The sequence below is a fragment of the Branchiostoma floridae genome, chromosome 8 (genome assembly GCF_000003815.2).
Source record: "Branchiostoma floridae strain S238N-H82 chromosome 8, Bfl_VNyyK, whole genome shotgun sequence".
Taxonomy (NCBI): Eukaryota; Metazoa; Chordata; class Leptocardii; order Amphioxiformes; family Branchiostomatidae; genus Branchiostoma; species Branchiostoma floridae.
Genome location: NC_049986.1, coordinates 1 through 21,155, shown reverse-complemented (window position 1 = coordinate 21,155; position 21,155 = coordinate 1). Strand labels below are relative to the sequence as shown.

Here is a 21,155-nt window from a genome sequence, read left to right as displayed (position 1 = left end):
TAAACAACGAAGGTACATGTATTTACGTCACCATCTGTCACCTTCCTGGGACAATTGCAATACCAACTGATTCTGTTTTGCACTGCAGCTAAGTGTCACCAAAACGTTTGCTGTTGTTGTAAATATCTTGGTTGGAAATAAAGTTTTGTTAGCCAGTGATTTTTCAACCTGATGAAATAATTTACAAAGATCTTCCAGGTCTCAGAAACAAAATCAGATATTGGCTCTATTTGTACCATATATATGAGGCAAAGTGAGACAAGAAGGGGACTAAAAATGTAAAGTGATAATGAAAATACATTAATCTACAGTGCGTATACATTTTGGCAGTGTAAACATTTCTATACTTTATCTTCATTTCTGCAGTGTATATACACTATATTCATGTCTACAGTGAATATACATTTTACAGCAAATATACATAAGTTTGAAATATACATTTCTACAGTGAACATTCATTTCTACACTGAATGTACATTATACAGTGAATATACATTATACAGTCTATATTCATTTCTACAGTGTATATTCATTTCTACAGTGAATGTACATTTCTACTGTAACACTGAATATACATTTTACAATGAATATACATTTAGACAGTGAATACACATTTAGACAGTGAATATTCATTTCTACTGTAAATTGTTATTCATTTCTACAATGAATGTTCATTTCTACAGTGAATATTCTTCACTACAATGAATTTTCATTTGTACATTTCCTATATTGAAGTTATCCAGTACTTGTATCTGAGTCAACCACTACTGAGTTTGTGTAGAACCAGTAGATCGTTGACTTAATGATCCACTTGAACTCTGCCTAGATCTGTCGCTGTAGGTCGAAGACCCACTTGATCCTATACCACTGGTTCTGTCTGTTTCATACAATTCATTGCTTGGGAACTGGACTGCTTCAGAATTCACATAACCATTTGGCACTGTCGTCTCTTCACTAGTTCCAGCTAGCCCACTGCTTGCCTCTTGCACAGGACTAAGTTGTGTATGATAACGAATGAGATATCTTGAAGTTTCAACCCCAGGGTGCTCTTCAAAGTGCTGTTGTTGGCCTTCAATAACAGGATCCAAGATTCTGCAAACATCTGGTCTACCTAGTCTATGGAAAGTGTCACGCAAAGTCTGTATTGCTTGCAGTCCTTGTCGTTTGTTTTGGAGCTCCCACAAACCAAGGATAGTAGCAGTTGGGCCTCTGATCTGTCTGGTTGTTTCTGCTGCTTCTGCACCCAAAGGTGTGGCTCCTGCCCTTCTCTCTTCAGTTGACTCAGTCTTGGTCAACATGTGCTCAATGATGGTTGTAGGGAGTCCAAGCTGTTTTGCAAGAGACTTCCAGCCTTTTGCATTTGGGCCCTGTATCCGCTGATAATTTTCAATGTCCATATACTTACAGATGTTGTTAAAGACTTCGGGTGGCAGAAGCTGCTCATCTCGTTTTTGTTCTCGAAGCACCTGTGGCATTCAAGTTCAAAAAGGGTCACTGAAGAGGAATTGAAAGCACTGATACGTATACAATGCATTAGACAAGTTTAGTACAATCCATCCAATCTGGCACACAAGACTTATAACTTAGTCTAGACTTATTGCAGTTGTCGAAGAGCTTTCTGCTGGGAAGTTTAATAATTTTCTTGATTAAGTGTACCAGCTGCAGCTCTTTCTTACTCGCTCAGCTCTTCACCAGAACTAGGTGTTCAATATGTTCTTTTTATATACGTGTACATACCTCAGGGCTGTCTGGGCAGGATATGTCCAGCTTTGCTTGGTCCTCTTGATGGTCGAGTTGGTAGGCTATGACCTGGCATTTAAATCTCTGGTCTGTGTTGTCGTTTAACTTGAAATCGTATTCTGCGACTTCCACAACGTCCTCAGAACCCGTCATCAGGCTGTCATAAGGAACCTGTATGTGCACAAGTAGGGAATTATATGTTGTGAAAACACCCCATATTTTATCATTTAGATTAGGTTTTCAAAACATTTTTGATTGCCTGATGTGCAAATAAGGATCATTTGCATACCCGTACATATCATGTCAGTCCACAGCTTTATTTTTTAATACAATGGCCATCGGACTTACCACAGTTCTCCCACGAGGTGTCACTTGAGTCCAACCAGGACTGACTTCTTCGATGTCAAGCTCTAGTCCTTTCTTGTTCACGTCTGGGTGCATGTGGATAAGTGACTTGTCCAGGAGGCGACAGCGCTGTTCCTCTTCCATTGAGAGCACATTCTGCAGACGGTGAAAATTATTTCGTTCTGTCATACATGCATAGGCATATGCAGTATTTCAAACTGACCAACAGAGACATAAGATATTCTTAGAATAAGTGTGTATGTCCCTCACCTTTGTCACTTTTTGGTCATTTTTCCAACATCTGATGTGGAACATGAAGTGATCTTTGGTGTATTCAGTTTCATCAGTTGGTGATGACACGTAAGTTGACTCGTTTGATGAACCTAAATATTGCAATGAACCTCTAGACAGTGAGGTAAAGGCGCCGATTAGGAATGCCTGATCATCATTGCACGACATGCCATGGCCAGTGAAATGGTCAACTAAAAAGGTACAAGTGCTTCCCTCAATGAAACATAAGGCATCTGCAGTTTCACTGATGGGTGTCCAGTTTGTTGGTTTTTCAATGTCCGTTTCTGTTCGCATTGGGACGAGTTTCCATTTGCTGGTATTAATGGGTAATGAGAATATCACTTGAGCATCAAATTTGAGACCTGGAGGCCCACAGTGAAGTACAGGACCTAACATGACTTTATCATTGCAACTAGGGTTCCTTTCCAAATATATGTAGACTTCTTGAGAACGACCAGTTTTGATTGCTTGTGGTGGAATGAACATGTGCACGTCTGCTTCTGGAATTGAAAGGTGGCCGCCATTTTCATTGAAGACTCCAGATGCAAAGCTCTTACTGACTATGTTAGTTTGGAGTCGTTCACTTGGCGACATTTTACAAAGTTTTTCACGGGCTTCAGTTTTTAGCTGTTTCAACTCTCTGGACCCCCATTTGAAGTCTTCTTGTACAGCGTCTAATGCATCTCTACTAGCATAACCAGAATCTCTCTGTCTGTTTCTTAAAGGATTTTGCTTTCTGCTGATAGAGCTATTTTCGGAAAGTTCGAAAACAGGGGTGCTTCTCATTGTGACCACTTGTGATGTGCTGTGTTGTGACTTGTGCTGTGGCTGTGGACATCCATGATTTGGTTGTGATGAACCAGAGATGCCTCTCTTTTCCTCTTCAGCTGATATGGAATAGACCCTGTCATCGTCAGACGAATTTGCATTCTGGACGTCCTAGAAATAATGTGATCATTAAATAAATGATGTCAAATAAAGCAGTTGTGGTCTGGCTACAATTATTCTTCATTCGAATACGAATGTTCCTACAATATGCTTGGCAATGCATTGTTTTGTTTGAGACCATTTACACAACAGATAAATAAGGTGTTTAGCATGATGAGAACCCTTTCATAAAGTGGATGAACGCTTGGTCACTTGATTTGCTGGATTTACCATTTGTGATTTAGATTTAGTACACATTTTGTTAAAGCAGAAAAATGTCTGTTAATTAATATGACAGTTACTTTAATTCTGCTGGGGTTGCAAACATGTAATAATTTCATTCCGCTGCTTTGTAGTTTAAAACAAATAGCATGATAATGTACATTTTATCAGTGATCTGATGTACATTCATTAATGTTTGTTTTGTGCCTAATGCAAAGACTTTGTCCATGATTAGACTCATTGCATTTTCTTTGTGGAAAATGCCAAAACTATGTGTTAGAACTGTTGTAATGGTATCTGCTGACTCACTCACCATTTCTGCCACACAGTCAGTATTGACTTCTCCATCAACAGTCTCCTGGTGAAGACTTGAGTCCTCCTACGAAGAGGATTTTTCTGGTTCAAATAAAACACTTCACCACACACACACACACACACACACACACACAGCCATACACACACACACACACACAAACACACACATGAAATTTAAAGGTCTTATGGGGAAAATATTGTGCCAACTATGGTATGCCCGATGACTGCTCGACACTTGGTGAGTTGATTGACTTACTATTTATATATGAACTTCATAACAATGGGCACATTTCTATGATTTAATACATGAAATACAAAAAAAATCTGTGACATGGAGATCGAAAGGTACCTGCTGACTAACTTACCACATCTGTGTCTGGATTGACTACTCCACCTTCCTCCTGCAGATCTGCTCTATTTGTGTTGTCAGCTGTGTTCTAATGAAACAGACAGAAATATCATTAGGTCACAGCCACATGTAACCCATATCGTAAATGACAGATACTTTAACGGATTAGCGTACCAACCTATCTGTTGAGAGTTGGGTAAGAAATAGAACAGTAAATCCTTTTCGGAGAGATGAATTTGAACACAAACCAGAATGATAGTTGTCTTGCAATACCTTTGAATTCCTTCGCTTGCAGAAGCAGAGAATGACAGCCCCAATCAGTAATGGTACACAGATGGCAGGAATGCTTATCCACCATAGCTGACTGCCTATTCGAATAGAATGCACATATGGCCAAGTATTACTTTTCATCAAAATAAGATTAAGTCTTTGTTTTCAAGACAACTGCTCAAAATATCACAAAGGCTATGAAAAAAGGCCTTTACACTTAAAAGCACCATGCATTGTGTACTTATTGTGTATCTTTTATTAACTTAAGCTTGATGTTTCAATCACACCAAAGCATCATATCGGTGGCAGTTTTTGCACATAATCAAATGAATTAAGCCTTGTATGTAAAGACAATGTAGTATGACAAAAACCTTTGTCGTTGATATGAAGCCACACTGTGAGTTGCTTATGTTGATTTTCATATGATGCTTGACAGGTGTATGTCCCTGCGTCTGCTGATGTTAGGTCCAGTATTTGTAAGGTATTCGTCTTGAAGGTTGTCTGTCCACCAGAACTAATTGAAATATAAATAAGTGCATTTGAGATTTGGTTTTGGACTCTACGTGTATCTTTAAACTTGGTTAATGTCTACCTGTAAATGCAGAATATACGGTTGTCTAATCACACAATTATAACTTCAAGAAAGTACTTAGTTATTCCAAGTTTAGGATTATCGGTTATTTTATCTTATTTTCAAAAATGTTATAGCCACCGTGTTTTGGCAGTCATACTTGCTACAATAGAGTGTTACAGAACTATAACTGGTTGAAATATTGCGTGTTTGACAGTCGCTTGGCATCTTGCCAAAGTCAATCTTGATAATGATCAAATGAAATGAGAGGCAGTTGTACAGCTAACCTTGAAATATTGACAATGAATCAGTTTGGATAGTGATAAGGACCTACCTTGTACTGCTCTGTACACTCTGAATTACGCGATCGCTGTCCAGTTGTCCATCCGACCATGTCCATCTCAGTATAAGTTTTTGTCCCGTGCCGTGTACCTGTGCTGAACATACGAACGTTGCCGTGGAGCCCGCAGCTGTAGTGAGCTCTTTTGGTGAAACTTGTAGATTAAGAGAACGCCCACCTAATATGGAATGAAGTTTGAAAGTATGATGTTGACTCTGGGACAATACAGGAGAGGTTTTGCATGTAATACTTATAATACACATTCCGCAGTATCATTTTGTACTAGGTATATTTAGGCCTAAGTATGAAGGCAACTGTGACTAGATTCTCCAACGCGCCGCCCGTCTGAATTATGAAAGGAATGTATGTAACCAACAAATGCACTAAATAGTATGTACATGTATATGTATTGTCAGCTGGAAGTTTCCCTTAAATTCCTGACGCTGTATGAGTTTAAAATCGGTTCCACAGTAATGCTTTCAACCAAGGTAGACCAAGGTGTTGTTTTACATTTTCGAACTTAAGCTGTGCACCAGTATTCGAGATGTACGTAACGTCACTAACCTGGACTTGCTTGTCCGTTGGTTGCAGAAAAGGTAACGGCCATGTAGCAGAGCCAGACTATCCATAAGTGTCGGCCTGCCATTTCGAAGGCGACTCCCCTGTACTTCAAACAGAACAAAATCATAGATGGTATGACTTGCACTAACACAATCGCCTCCCCCCCTCGTATATTTGTTTGCCATGCCAAACCTTCTTCATATTACAATCCACGGTTACATGGACACTTGAATGCTTTTGTAAATAGCTAGTTTTTCTGGACATGAATAAGAGTGATTCAATGTAATCTATAATCCATTCGCCAGTTTTATGTATACATAGGCACATGGGATCGGCCATCGAATCTATGGAAGCTAGTAAAAGTATATGCTTTTACATCCACATAACAAAATTTTGATACTATCGATAAACTTTTAAGTGACACACCACCTTTTCCACCCTCCTTACGAGAGATGGTGGTGGTGAGTGTGTTTACGTTATCGCCAAATACTATTCAACCATTCACTTCTTCCAAATACCCTTTGGATGCAACAGACAGTCTATAAAAGTCCACGGTATAGTACACAATCTCTTGTAATCAGGGGCTGATTGGTACCCTGCCCAGAGATTTTTCCATACTTACTGGTGTTGGCCATCAAACTTCGTGCGGCTTGGCTATAGTAAGTAGATTCTCACGGCTGCTAGAACTGTGGTTCAATCAGGCTATGTGTTCACATTGCATCGTATACAATTTTTGCAACACTAAAGTACACCAGTGAGAAACAGACACGTTTGTATATTTTTCAGTACCAGGTGCGTGATGATATGAATCATAACAAAGAAACCAATATGGTTTTAATATGCCAATGATAGCAATGTCGACATGAATATCTGGCTGCTAGCAGCACAATTTATACAGGAATTTCTTTGAGTGACATACTATTGTGTACCGTTTTTGTGGCCATTGACGCACATTCTGCAAAATAAATCTTAGCACATTAATGATTGACTAAACATTGACACCATACCAGGTTCAATTTGAGGTCGATCGTCTGAGTGAGTTTCATAACACATTCGAACTGTTTGCACAATGGGCTATTGAATCTCAAGTGGTGATATGGATCATAACCAAGAAAACGGGATGGTTTTGATATGCCAAATGATAGCAATGTCTTCATGTATATCTGGCTGCTACGCAGCAAAATTTATACAGGACTTTCTTTGAGTGACATGCAATTGTGTACCGTTTTTGTTTGCCATTGACGCCCATTCGGCAAAATAAACCCCGGCACATTAATGGTTGACTAAACATTAACACAATACCAGGTTCAATTTGAGGTCATCTTAGTGGGTTTCTTAACACCTTCGAACTGATTGCACGATGGACTACTGAACCTCAAATAGGTATGCGAATAAGGTAATAGAAACTCATTGTATTTCTATATTTTATTCTTACTTACATAGAGAGGAAACAACAACAACAAAGAACGTCGATGAAGGTTAGACATCCAGGTAATAAGATACCCTTGTACTATTGAGTAATTGCTATTTGGCGCAACAACAAACGGGAAAATTGCCCCAAGGAGGCTATATCGATGCCCGTTAGAGAATGGAGCTTGGCAGATTTCAAATTGTATCTGACAGCACATGTACGTGTAATTCTTTCATTCGTGATTCGTTCATCTTTCAAAAGTGTATTATTTCAGTAACTTTATTCCAGTTTGTAACCATTATATTGTTTGATAACTACGCACCTATAGGGCTGTCAGTTACGGTATGGCAGGAGTGGTCGCCCCCGGGCAAAAATTATGACATCTCAATGTATCAAAGAATAACTAAATTTAGGTCTTAAGCTTAGGTCCGAATGCACCGGATCCCGCAGGGGATGTAGCCCCGACCAGGCCCCGAAACCACAAATTTGCCCCAGTAGACTGCCGGATAACGGGGGTACCCCTCCGTTTTCCCCATAGGTAGGTCACAGCGTCTTCGTACCGGGTTCCGGGCCGAATTAAACTCCGACTTAGAATTAACCAGGGGGCCGGCTGTACTCAAATATATTCCGGGAGACGCAGGGTACCCCATAGAGACACGTATGGGTCACGACCAAGAATGTCAAGAAACAGTCCGTAAACTGTCCGACAGAGCTCTTTTTTTCCAATTGGGACCTAAGCCTTGGAAGAATCTGGCCGGAACATAATCGATACGACCGTAGTTATCCCGAAGACCTCCACCACCATTACTTGGGCAGACAGACAGACAGACAGACAGACAGACAGACAGACAGACAGACAGACAGACAGACCAAGTTTTGCCCAAGTCCGCCTGTAATGCGTTTAGCAAAACTTGGTCTGTATGTAGCCTCCGTTGCAGGCTGTCTGGGGCCTTTTTTCTGCTGAGAATACACTTTGCTGACCTTTTCTTTTTGTACTGGGTCGCTAAAGAGGCCCGTAATCACTGACGGCCCAGCGACCCAGTACAAAAAGAAATGGCCAGCTAAAGTGTATTATGAGCCGAAAAATGGCCGCAGAGAGCCTGCTACGGAGGCTAGTCTGTCTGTCTGGGAAAACTAACTTTCCATGTTTGTCACTTGCTGCAAGTTGCAATGCCTAGATGGAAAAAATATTACAGGATGAACTACGAATTGAGTTCACTTACCTTGGTTGTGTTTGTACGGCGTCCGACTTTCTATTGAAAGGGAACGAGAAAACAGTTAACCGCCGTCGCAGAGTTGCACTCGACTCTGAGCCGTGCCTCGTTCACTCAGTAAAAACTGCACTCTAGTCTGTTGCCCTTGGTTGATTTGTTTTAGCGATCACGCCAGCTAAAGTCTGCCCAATCACAAGACAACAACCTTTACAATCAACTTATAAGTTTTGCATATAGTTTGGACTTTCGACCAGCTGCTCTTTAAAATCCTCCCCACGAAATAGCGGACTGATAACATGTTGACAGATTTCATTGCACTGTGTATTGTATAGACAGTTTGATTGTGATTGATGTATATAAAGATGATGTTTACACGAGCGATATGCAAGAAAAATGACACGTGATACATATAGATAATCAGTCTGAGTTTGGGAGATACATGCAAGTTCGTGATGTTGATGTTTAAATGCTCTGATTGATTTATTATCATGATGGCAAATTGTTTTTCGCACAAGCCTTGGTTGTTGATTAATAGTCTCTCCCAAGTCAAGGAGGCGCAAAGAGTATATTTGCGACATACCTGGGTCCCTAAGCTCTCCTATGAGAGCTGTCGTCAGATGCCAGACGACTTAATGAACTTACGTCCTTTAGAAACAGTGAGTGACAACTGTTCCCATGACGTAAAGAACGCATAAGAGTACTTGATAGAAGTCATCGTTTGTATACACGTAAGCGCATTTTATTTCGATCATTTACCAAAACTCCTATCTAGTTGTTGTGGGGGCCGTGGTGTGACGTAACTGCAAGGTGTTTGGCCCAGAACCCAGAGGACCTGGGCTCAGATCCTGTCATGCTAACATGCCCTGGGAACGGCACTTTGCACGACTTTCCTCACTCCACCCAGGTGTAAAAATGTACCTGACTTCGGTTGGGGAGGTAAAAGGTGGTGGAAGGAGAGGGTTGGACTCCACCTTCTAATACTGTGCCTTGGACACAGTGGATAACAACTCACTGTCACTGCCTCTATGGCCTCAAAAAGGCTATGGGACTATCTTTACCTTTACCTGTTTTTCAAACAGACATAACAGAGGCTGGAAAATGGCATTCTATTTCAAGATCACGGTTTGGGACATTCCTGATTTTGGTCCTCGTAAACATGCATCGCGTTGCACACTGCAAAATCGGACAGTTGTGGCGTTGCAATTCGTCTATTCTAGGACGTCATTTGGTACTTTCCCAGTGTTTATTTGTACAGCCATTATCCTTGTGTGCATAAAGTTGAGCATGCTCTTACCTGTTTGGGTTATTCCATTGCACAAGGTTCTTCGGGGAGGGGCAAACGGTTCAGGAAACGATTCCTTACCACTACGTTCTCATGTTACGCTCCTTAAATGTCCCATGGTATATAAAGTACCCTTTATTCTGACAAAAACATTTTAATTCATCATTTTAGAGTTTTGGTTTGGAACGTCTAAAGTATAAGCCACCTGTGGCCCATACTTCTTTTGAAAGAAACCGCTTCACACTTTGGTTGGTTGGAACAAAGTCGGTTCGTTCGTGTGGGAGAGAACCTTGCACATATCAGTGGAACTGCAGCTCAATATAAAGCAAGTTTAAGGAAACCTTGACACAGACTGTTGCAGACAATAAAAATTGATTGTGAACAAACATAAGTGACACACATGCCATATGTTGTTGGACATCGAAAAAATGATATCATTATATTAGGTTACATCCTTGAAACGCCAGGCAGTAGTTTTTGCACCAAATCTCTGGATGGTTTGTATTAAATGAACGGTTAACATTAAGTTGGAGGGGGTAGGTTCACCTCGTAGGGCTTGTAGAAGGTATGTCCAGTACAGTTAACCAACCCTTCATACAGCCTATATTAGTATATACACACTGGATGAACTGTACTCACAGTGCAGTCAGGAATTCGAACAGTAATCGTTACTAGTGAACCATTCATACAGACTATATACTCACTGGAGGAAAAGCTGTACGCACTCTACAGTCAGACACAGAGTCAGGAACAGAGGTGGCAAAAGTTTGTATAGGCTTAGTTTAGTTTTCTTGATATCAAAAACTAAGTTCTTTATTCACAACCAAGATATTTACAACAACAGACATGGTTTAGGTGACTGTCTGTCACCTTCCTCAGGACAAAACTTACTTTAAGTTTGCACTGTGTTATAAAACAGGGATGCTTGTTATACGCAGTTTAGCTCAATTGCTACAATCTTTGAAACTCATTATGCTAAAGACTGAAAGGGGTGAATCTTTGAGTAGAGAGCTGTCATTTATGCAAATTTTGCATCCATATAAAAACAAATGACTTGGTACAGGAGTGGAATATTTACTTTGGATGAGCAAATGATAGATTTCAAAGAGAGGCAAAAGCATCAGAGAATTACAAATACAAGAGTTTATCAAGAAAACCAACAAACCAAAACCAAATGTATCAGTGATAAAGTTTAAGCTAGTAAGGCTAAGGTCACGTTTCCACAAAGGGGCCCGGCCGGGCAGCTTTCGGGAACAAAAAGTATGATATAAAAGGCAACAAATTACACAAGACGTAAAGAGAATAATCGTGGGCATAATTTGTGTATATTTTTACGTATACATTTCTATTTTTCGTTTTCTCAAACGGCCCGGCCGGGCCCCGGTTTGGAAATGTGACTTAGGCCTAAGGCCAAGTGTAGCAATGATTCATCAACCCAGTCATAGAATTCCACTGCCGATTTCTTCACTCACAGTCTTTGTGCAGTCAATTTTTCACCAATGTTGATGAGTGCATTCTTAAGGACATATAGAGTCGCGTCACTTCCCTCCTCGTTTCTCCACCTGTGCAGCATCTCTCTGCACATGTGGTCATTATCGGGCTCCAACATTTGGATTCCTCTAACCTGGTTCCGGCTGAATCCCAGTTCCCGGGCCAGGTCATCCCACTTGGCACTGACATTGGCAACAACTTCCTCAAAACATGTTTCCACTTCAGTAGTGTCTGTGTCTGCCCTGTCCCAACGTGTAGACATGCCTGGAAATAGTAGCAAGGGAAGCAACACAGGTAATCCAAATTTTAGACTAAAGAAAATTTTGAAATTGTAGTGGTAATGAGGCCTAACATTGATGCATTTACAGTATATTGATACCTTGTCAACCTTAACAAAGATATTCGCAATCAAAATGTTTGCATCTGAAATGAACAAAATATACTTACTTGGGGAGATATCGCCTTCCTGAAAAAGAAAATGAAGTAGTCCTTTTGAGAAGATAGTCAACGATTTCTGTTATGAATTGTAGTGAAGTCATTTGATAATCTTGGGACCTCTAAAATACTTTGGGTACTACAAAGTACATCTTTCTGCCTCTGTTTCTCACCATCATATACCTTATTCTGCATATTACTCAATACAATTGTGAGTTTTGGCAGCTACATGCCTTTAGATACAACCAGAGAAAAGACAAAATACAAAGTACAGGACCTTTGCTTAGAACAGACAGACTTCCCCTACGGCTGTCTAGCTAGGGACTGAGTGAGTGGGTGAGTGAATAAGTGAGTGATTGAGTGTGTGAATGAGTGAGAGTGTGTGTGAGTGAGTGAGTGTGGATGGGTGAGTGAATGAGAGTCAATAAGTGAGTGAGGGAGAGAGTGAGTGAGTGAGTGAGTGAGTGAGTGAGTGAGTGAGTGAGTGAGTGAGTGAGTGAGTGAGCGAGCGAGCTTAGATCACCTCTTACCTCCTGAAAGATGAAGTGACATGCGAGGCGATCTGTCGGCACTTGAACTTTCTTAATCTCCACCTCGCCCATGACACGTTGTCCATTAGGCCTATTCAGCAACATTTGAACTTTCTGTCCCGTTTGGCTGCAGCACCGTTTGGAATATAGTTCCACCCGCTGGGATTTGCTCTGACCTCCATAAGCAAGAACACTTATGTCAAGTAAATTTCCATTGTAGAGATCAAACATCGCTTCATTGCTTCCACACTTGATGAAGCCTGAAAGGTAATCATCTGTCTCTACACTCTGGTCTCTACAGACGACATGGAACTGCACATTATCTGCCATAGGTTTCATATACGCCGCAAACCACGGGCAATTTAAAGTTCTTGATGAAAGGCCAGCAAGGAATGTCTTTACAATGTCACTGACTTTTATCATGATGCCCACAGGATACCATAGAATATCTATGATACAAAATCTCTGCAATGAGATTGACAATCTGTCCGAGTCAATGCGATGCTTTGTTGAGGCTGTGATATCGATCCAGCCTTCCGAATCATGATGCTTCAGCAGAAGACACTTCATGCCTTCAGAACCTGGAGGCCGCCATGTCTGCACCTCCACGGGTCCATTCAGTCGTTCACCGTGAAGGTTGACATCAACAGCTGGGGAGAACAGCACCTGATCCAGTAGCTCACGTGGACAGGCGTCCTCACCAAGGGACCAGGGGTAGCCAGAGATCCAGTTTACGCTCTCAGGATCCCTGAGGATAGCAGCAACATCCACAGTAGAGATTCTTACCATTGTGTCTTGCTGAAGGACTTCCGGAGGTATGATGAGTTTGAAAAACCCAGGAATCTCCAACTCTCCACCCTTGGGTCCCACTGCACCTTGAGTTGTCCTTGGGTACTTCAACTCATCTGGTACACCTATCAAAATATTGGAACAAGCATAAAGCATTAGCGTTAAGTAGTTGACCCGATTCTTTTGTGGAGTATCTTTCTTTTGAAATATCGATTGCGTCTCCTGTCATTGACAGTTGAGTAGGCAAAGTATGCCTACTAGTTGACTTTGTGTGTTTTCTTATGGCGAGCACTGCCCAAGGCTTGACCCTAAATCTTTTCCACAGATTACAGTTAACTAAGCTGACAGGGGTTGAGGACACAACATAGCCTGACAAACGTTGGCAGGTAGTGTCAGTAAAGCACATTGGTTGTGTCAGTAAAACTACTTTAAATTGCATTCAAACGATGTACTTGAATTGTTTTATTCCAATAGTAAAACTGCTTGTAAAACTGATAGAGTTGAAAACTGACCTGGTATGTCTCGTGCAATAGCAGGAAAGCTGATCCCAGCTGCAATCAAGTCCTTCTGTAGCATTCCAATGTCTCCTGAAATGGTATAGTAAACTTAGCCGAACACTTAATGATTTGACCGTAAAAGCCAAATTGCAATTCTTTCAAAGTACACTTCAAGCAGGTAACTCATTACATACCAGTTGTGATGTATTCACTTTTTATCATGTCCTTCATCAAGTCAGCTGACCCCCAAGTCACGTGACTTCCCTGTTTGCTGGTACGTGCAGACCACACCCGCATCAGCAGCCTTACATCTGTCTCCTCCAGCCGGCTCAGAATGGTGTCCAACGTCTGCTCCAAATCTATTAGTTACAATATAGCTTTCACAGTTATTGTAAAATACACAAAGGTAAATAGGGAACAAATTGTCATCCACCACCATTGCCCTTTTCAGGATCAATGATGACTAGTCACAACATTATTCATCCTGAAGAAGACCACAGTACTAGTCGTTGATGATTTGATCCCTGTGTACCTTTGTGTTAGAAGAAAGTTACGCATTGTACTGTGATAACACCAACACAGATGAGCTTCCATGATAACTTTCACAGTTAATGCAAAGGGTCCACAGTTGCCGTAATTCGCTTTTAACTCAGGTAGTTCGTGTCACAATTCTGGTCTGCACGCTCGTCCTTTCTCACAAGACGTTATTTACTCCAAAAGTCTTATTACTACCCCCGTCACATTATATACGATCTTCGGACGTACTTCGCGATCGCAGGAAGGTCGGCTGATTTTAAGATCTTAAGATGGTCTTGCGTATTTTTCGCCCAAAAACTGTCCCCCTCACATATAAGCGAGGCTCGTGCGATTATCTCTGAATAAATCTATGATAATGAATCTTCCGTGACCTCTTGCACGCAAAGTAACACAAAACGTTCCTCACAGAAAGGCAAGATATCAATAAATGTTGTTTCTTTTGTTGTCGTCATCTTTTTAACCAATCAATGGAATGCGCGGGCATACTAGAAATGACGAAAGAAAAGAAATTGTGGCACAAAGCCAGCCTACAGGGACCACAATGTCAGAACCACCCTCACATTCTCAGAAATGCAATATTTGTAAGTCAGGTGAACGTCGCCCGAACGTCGCCCGACTGACGGGCGTTCGCCATCCGATTTGCGCTCGATGATTAATAACTAGGTCTGTGCTGGATTGACGCATGACTATCAATCGAATGGCGACCGATACCCTTGCGAGGTACGCACGATTTGCACGCACGATCTGCGACTCGGTAACGACCTCTGCGATCTCAGAGATCTCCTGCCAATTGTCGCTTATACCCCCCTCAATTAGGCGAAAATCGATCGGAAGACTAGTCTACGAACTCTAAATGACATTTGCGTGAGTAAGACGCCCGGTGTCTCACGATCTTCTTGCGATTTTTAAGGGATCGCCGGTGATTTTCAGGTGTCGTACGATGGTCGCGGTGCAGCGAAACATGTTCTTAACATACGCGACAAGTCGCAGGAGATCTCTGAGATCACAGAGCTCGTTACTGAGTCGTGCGTGCAAATCGTGCGTACCTCGCAAGTGTATCGGTCGATAGTCTTGCGTCTATCCAACGATTGAAGACCGATAGGCGAGCACAGACCCAGTTTTTAATCATCGAGCGCGAATCGGATGGCGAACGCCCGTCAGTCGGTCGACGTTCGGGCGACGTTCGCCCGACTTCCGTTTATTTACAAATGTTGGATATCTGGGAATGTGAGGGTAATTCTAACATTGTGGCCCCTGTGGTAGTATGTAGGTTGGCTTTGTGACACACTTTCCTTCTTGTGTCATTTCTAGTATGCCCGCGCATTCCATTCATTAGTTAAAAAGATTCCGACAACAAAATAAGCAACATTTATTGATATCTTGCCTTTTTTGAGGAACGTTTTGTGTTACCTTGTCCGCGTGCAAAAGGTTTATTAGCATAAATGTATTCACCGTCGATCGCACGAGGCTCGCTTATATGTGAGGGGAACAGGTTTGGGGCGAAAAATACGCAAGACCATCTTAAGATCTTAAAATCAGCCGACCTTCCTGCGATCGCGAGGTACGTCCGAAGATCGTATATAATGTGAGGTGGGTATTATGTTAAGAACATGTTTCGCTGCACCGCGACCATCGTACGACCCCTGAAAATCGCCGGCGATCCCTAAAAATTGCAAGATGATCGTGAGAACACCGGGCGTCTTACTCACGAAAATGTCATTTAGAGCTCGTAGACTAGTCTTCCGATCGATTTTCGCCTAATGTGAGGGGGTATAATGTAAGTAACATAATATCAAGGTATGTTACAAAGCATTCCATGACTCAACAAAATTGCAATCTTAAGCTTGTTCAGACAGCTGTAAACACTGTTGGCAAATTAACGTTACTGTAATAGTGCGCACCGCCATTTAGTAGTGAGTGGCATAGACCACGCGCGAGCGCCGTCGGCGTCGCTACGGTGTGGCCAAACTGTGAACGCGCGACCTGCGAGTCTACCAATATTGGGTCCGTCGTTGCATATGTTAGATGTCGGTTGGAAATCAGATGACAACATGTGACGTTTGCTGCCCTTGGCTCCCTCGGGTGCCGGAATAGGTTGTTCAACGTGTATCCGACAATTGATTCCATTTTCCTGGGGCAAACGTAGCATATACTCATTTGTATATTCGGGATCTCCGAGCCGTGCACGTGGGGAGGGACCTCATTGCCGGGTCACCCAATGGATAACTGAATTGAACGAACACCCCATCAGCTGGGGGTAGCGCATGGGGCGTAGCGTGCCTGCGCTGTAGTTCATGGTTGTGGACTGCCTCTGTTGCATCTTCCCTAATTCGTAGTATTCGCATAACGTTACACAAGTAGACATTGAACAGGTAAGTTAATGTTTTAGATTTACAATTCAATGGTTGTTCTCTTACCTTTGTTACTCTTGTCACTCGCACTTTCGCTCTCTGCTTTATTGTCTGTTGTTCTTCGTCTCATGGGGGTTACAGGTGCTTGCACATCGTTGTCATCGCTGGATGCCTCTGTATTACTGTATAACGACTTTGTACTTGTTCGTGAATTAGAAGAGGTGAACGATTGTAAAGACCCATATGAAGGGGATCCTCGACTAAGTCTGCGAACCCTTGGGATGTAAGGTGAAGACCCACTTGAGTCCAGACCACTTGTCACATCTGTTTCATAGTCATTGCCTGGGACTGCTTCAAGCTCCACATAATCAGCTGGCACTGTTGTGTCCTCCCTTCTTTCAGCTTGTCCACTGCTTGTCTCTTGCACACTACTCTGTAGTGCATGTTCTTGAGTGACGCACCCTGACGTTTCAACCCCAGGGTGCTCTTCAAAGTGCTGTTGTTGGCCTTCAATAACAGAATCCAAGATTCTGCAAACATCTGGTCTACCTAGTCTATGGAATGTGTCTTGCAAGGTCTGTATTGCTTGTAGTCCTTTTTGTTTGTTTTGGAGCTCCCACCACCAAAGGATGGTAGCCGTTGGGCCTCTGATCTGTCTGGTTGTTGTTGCTGCTTCTGCTGCTGCTGCAGATGAAGCACCCAAATGTGTGGCTCCTGTCCTTCTCTCTTCGTTTGGATCAATCTTGCTCAACAATTGCTCACTGACGAATGTAGGGACTCCAAGTTGCTTTGCCAGAGACTCCCAGCCTTTTGCATTAGGGCCCTGTAGCTGCTGATAATTTTCAATGTCCATATGCATACAGATGTTGTTAAAGGCTTCGTGTGGCAGAAGCTGCTCGTCTCGTTTTTGTTCTCGAAGCACCTGTGGCATTCAAGTTCAAAATGGGTCACTGAAGAGAAATTGAAAGCACTCATATGCATACAATGCATTAGACAAGTTTGGTACAATCCATCCAATCTGGCACACACGGCTTATAATTTGCAGGTGTCTAAGAGCTTTCTGCTGGGAAGTTCAATAATTTTCTTGATTAATTGTACCAGCTGCAGCTCTTTCTTACCCGCTCAGCTCTTCATCAGAACTAGGTGTTCAAGAAGTTATTTTTTATATACGTGTACATACCTCAGGGCTGTCTGGGCAGGATATGTCCAGCTTTGCTTGGTCCTCTTGATGGTCGAGTTGGTAGGCTATGACATGACATTTAAATCTCTGGTCTGTGTTGTCGTTTAACTTGAAACCGTATTCTGCGACTTCCACAACGTCCTCAGAACCCGACATCAGGCTGTCATAGGGAACCTGTATGTGCACAAGTAGGGAATTATATCCTGTAAAAATTATTCCCCATATTTTATTGCCCTTTATCGTTTAGAGTAGGGTTGGATCACCATCTGCTTTAAAATTTCAAAACATTGTTGATTGCCTGATGGCATATGAGAATCATTTGCATACCCTATACATATCACATCAGTCCACAGCTTTATACTTTAATACAATGGCCGTCGGACTTACCACTGTTCTCCCACAAGGTGTCACTTGAGTCCAACCTGGACTGACTACTTCGATGTCAAACTCTAGTCCTTTCTTGTTCGCGTCTGGGTGCACGTGGATAACTGACTTGTCCAGAAGATGACACCGCTGTTCCTCTTCCATCGAGAGCACTTCCTGCAGACGGTGAAAAGTATTTCGTTCTGTCATACATGCATAGGCATATGCAGTATTTCAAACTGACCAACAGAGACATTAGATGTTCTTAGAATAAGTGTGTATGTCCCTTACCTTTGTCACTTTTAGGTCATTTTTCCAACATTTGATGTGGAACATGAAGTGATCTTTGTTGTATTTAGTTTCATCATATGGTGATGACACGTGTGATGAACCTAAAGATTGCAATGAACCTCTAGACAGTGAGGTAAAGCCACCGATTAGGAATTCCTGATCATCATTGCACGAGATGCCATGGCCAGTGAAATGGTCAACTAAGAAAGTACAAGTGTTTCCCTGAATGAAACTGAAGGCATCTTCAGTTTCACTGATGGGTGTCCAGTTTGTTGTTTTTTCAATGTCCGTTTCTGTTCGCATTGGGACGAGTTTCCATTCGGCAACAGATTTGCTGGAATTAATGGGAAATGAGAATATCACTTGAGAATCAAATTTGAGACCCGGAGGCCCACAGTGAAGTACAGGACCTAACATGACTTTACCCTCACAACTGGGGTTTCTTTCCAGGTAGATGAAGATCTCTTGTTGATGATCTGCTTTGATTGCTTGTGGTGGAATGAACATGTGCACATTTGCTTCTGGTATCGAAAGGAAGCCACCGTTTTCATCAAAGAGGCCATAAGCAAAGCTCTTACTGACTATGTTTGTTTTGAGTTTTTTTGTTGTTGATAGTTTGTTAAGTTTTTCACGGGCGTCTTCGATAAGTTTTTCAAGGGCCTTAGATTGTAGATGTCCGAAGTCTCCCGGCAATGCAATTTGGGCATTAGTCTCTTGATGTGTGATCTCATCTAGTGGCAAAATGCTCATGTTTTGTTCAGAATCTACTCTGCTGTAATCAGAATGCCTCTTGTGTTCTTTTTTTTGCTTCATATTTGGCCAAATTAACCTAGGCTTTTTACTGCCATTACTTGTATACCAAGGTATCAAGGGTTGGCTATCTTCATATTCAAAGTTGATAGACACCTGCAAGTAATGAAATATATGTATTAGTTATGATATACACTAAGTAACATGAGGTATACAAGTAATTTTTTTGTAGTATCCAAAACATCCATAGGAAAATATGTGAAAGGATGCTGGATGAATTTAAGGTCAATCATGAACCACACAAAACACTTTTTTCCAGTACGTACTAGTACTACTACAATGTAGCAATTGGCAATGTACCTGACAATATACAAACATATACATTACAGTCACCAAAAACAGTTGAATGTCGCTTTTGTGTTCCTATACTCTTCGCATTTGATATACTGATAGCTACAAGGCAACAAATGTCTACAGCAGTATGTCATATCCAGATGTCCTCCATGACTTACTTATACTTACATTGTGACATCATTGTCCTATCAAATGAAATTGCTTACCGCTTAGAAAGTGATGATTTAGCAGTTTTTACGCTGTTCTTGTGTGACTTGAAAAACATTGGCCTAGAAGCTTAGTTAAGCTAGTTCACCTTTACCTGCAGGGTAACCTACAAAAAATATCCGTTGTATAAAAAACAGTATTCTTAGGGTTATCAAGTCTAAGGATGAAAAGAATGAGAGGACTTGCATTTTCGTTTGCAATGTTATCATCAATCTAAGTTGAAGTTCCCTGTAACAGACAGTAATATTTTAATTTACCATGTGTTACTTTCAGGCATTATTGGAGTATTGATGTTGACATTAGTATGTGTTTCATGAAATATTTTTCTTTTAATCTACGGCATGTATTTGCTCAGTTTACAGCTGCTTTGTATGATTCAAAGCATGGTTGTTAACTTTTTGGGGGAGATGGACGAAAAATGAAGCACACGCAGATGTTATCAATCAAATAAACATGGCCTAAAGTGTAAAGTATGATATTTTGAGTATTTGATATTGTTGAAACATGGGAGGCGAGTAGTACAGTCTCCTAGCTCCTGAGATATAAACCCGGTCTGGCCAGCTCAAAAAGCAACGCACTAACTGCTTAAGGCTGAAAGTTCGACTGTTCAGTTGATGGCACTTGAAACCCACTAGTACATGTCCTTAGTTATCAGACCTACACGAATCAATGTATGCTTGTTTTGTGCAATACAGGGAAACAATCAACATCCAGAAAAGAATGAGAGGACTTGCATTTTTCAGTAAAGGTGTAGTTTCATCAACAGTCTGTATTGAAGTTCCCTGTAACAGACAGCAATATTTGATTTACCATGCATGTGTAACTTTCAGGCATACATGTAATGCATTGGATTAAAATATATTAAACTTTTGCTTATAAGTTATAGTGATAAATATTTGCAAGACATCACAAGTACTAACTATTGGCTTTTGGTCTGCCAATTTGCTGGAATTACCATTTTTGATCAATGTGTTCTGTTTTGAACAAGTACATATTCTTTGATATCAGAGTGGAGTAGGGGTTTGTCCCACCAGGTAGGAATTTAGCCTCCATAGCAGGCTCTCTGGGGCTTTTTTTGGGCTCATAATACACTTTTGCTGGCCATTTCTACTTGTACTGGGTCGCTGATTGCTGGCCTTTTCTGATTGCCTAGCCCCAAGAGCCTGCATGTTTTCGGCCCTACAAAGTGATATTAAAAACGATTAAGCCAATAAACAAGGAAGTGCGAATTTCCTGCCTCCCGTGGACGGCTAATAAACTACACACAACTACACGTTGTAAAATGCTTGCAGCCGACATGCGAATTGCCTCTCACGGAGTTGTGAATTATTCCTAACGTGTGTGTTAGTAGGGCAGATGAATGGCTAATCGTTTTTTTAATATCACTTTGTAGGGCCGAAAAAATGCAGGCTCTTGGGGCTAGGCAATCAGAAAAGGCCAGCAATCAGCGACCCAGTACAAGTAGAAATGGCCAGCAAAAGTGAGTGTATTATGGGCCCAAAAAAAGCCCCAGAGAGTCTGCTATGGAGGCTAGTAGGAATT

At 41.6% G+C, this 21,155-nt stretch overlaps 1 protein-coding gene across 1 annotated transcript; it reads right to left on the bottom strand.

Moving 5' to 3' along the window:
• Window positions 1–659: 659 nt before the first annotated feature.
• Window positions 660–7,309, bottom strand: LOC118421645 (netrin receptor UNC5C-like). Its single transcript, XM_035829058.1, has 9 exons — window positions 5,365–7,309; window positions 4,831–4,973; window positions 4,463–4,557; window positions 4,206–4,277; window positions 3,839–3,904; window positions 2,356–3,315; window positions 2,089–2,241; window positions 1,738–1,911; window positions 660–1,466 (listed from the first exon to the last, which is right to left on the bottom strand). The coding sequence occupies exons 1-9, from the start codon at window positions 5,631–5,633 to the stop codon at window positions 765–767; spliced, it is 2,634 nt and encodes an 877-aa protein (XP_035684951.1). The 5' UTR covers window positions 5,634–7,309; the 3' UTR covers window positions 660–764.
• Window positions 7,310–21,155: the final 13,846 nt, after the last annotated feature.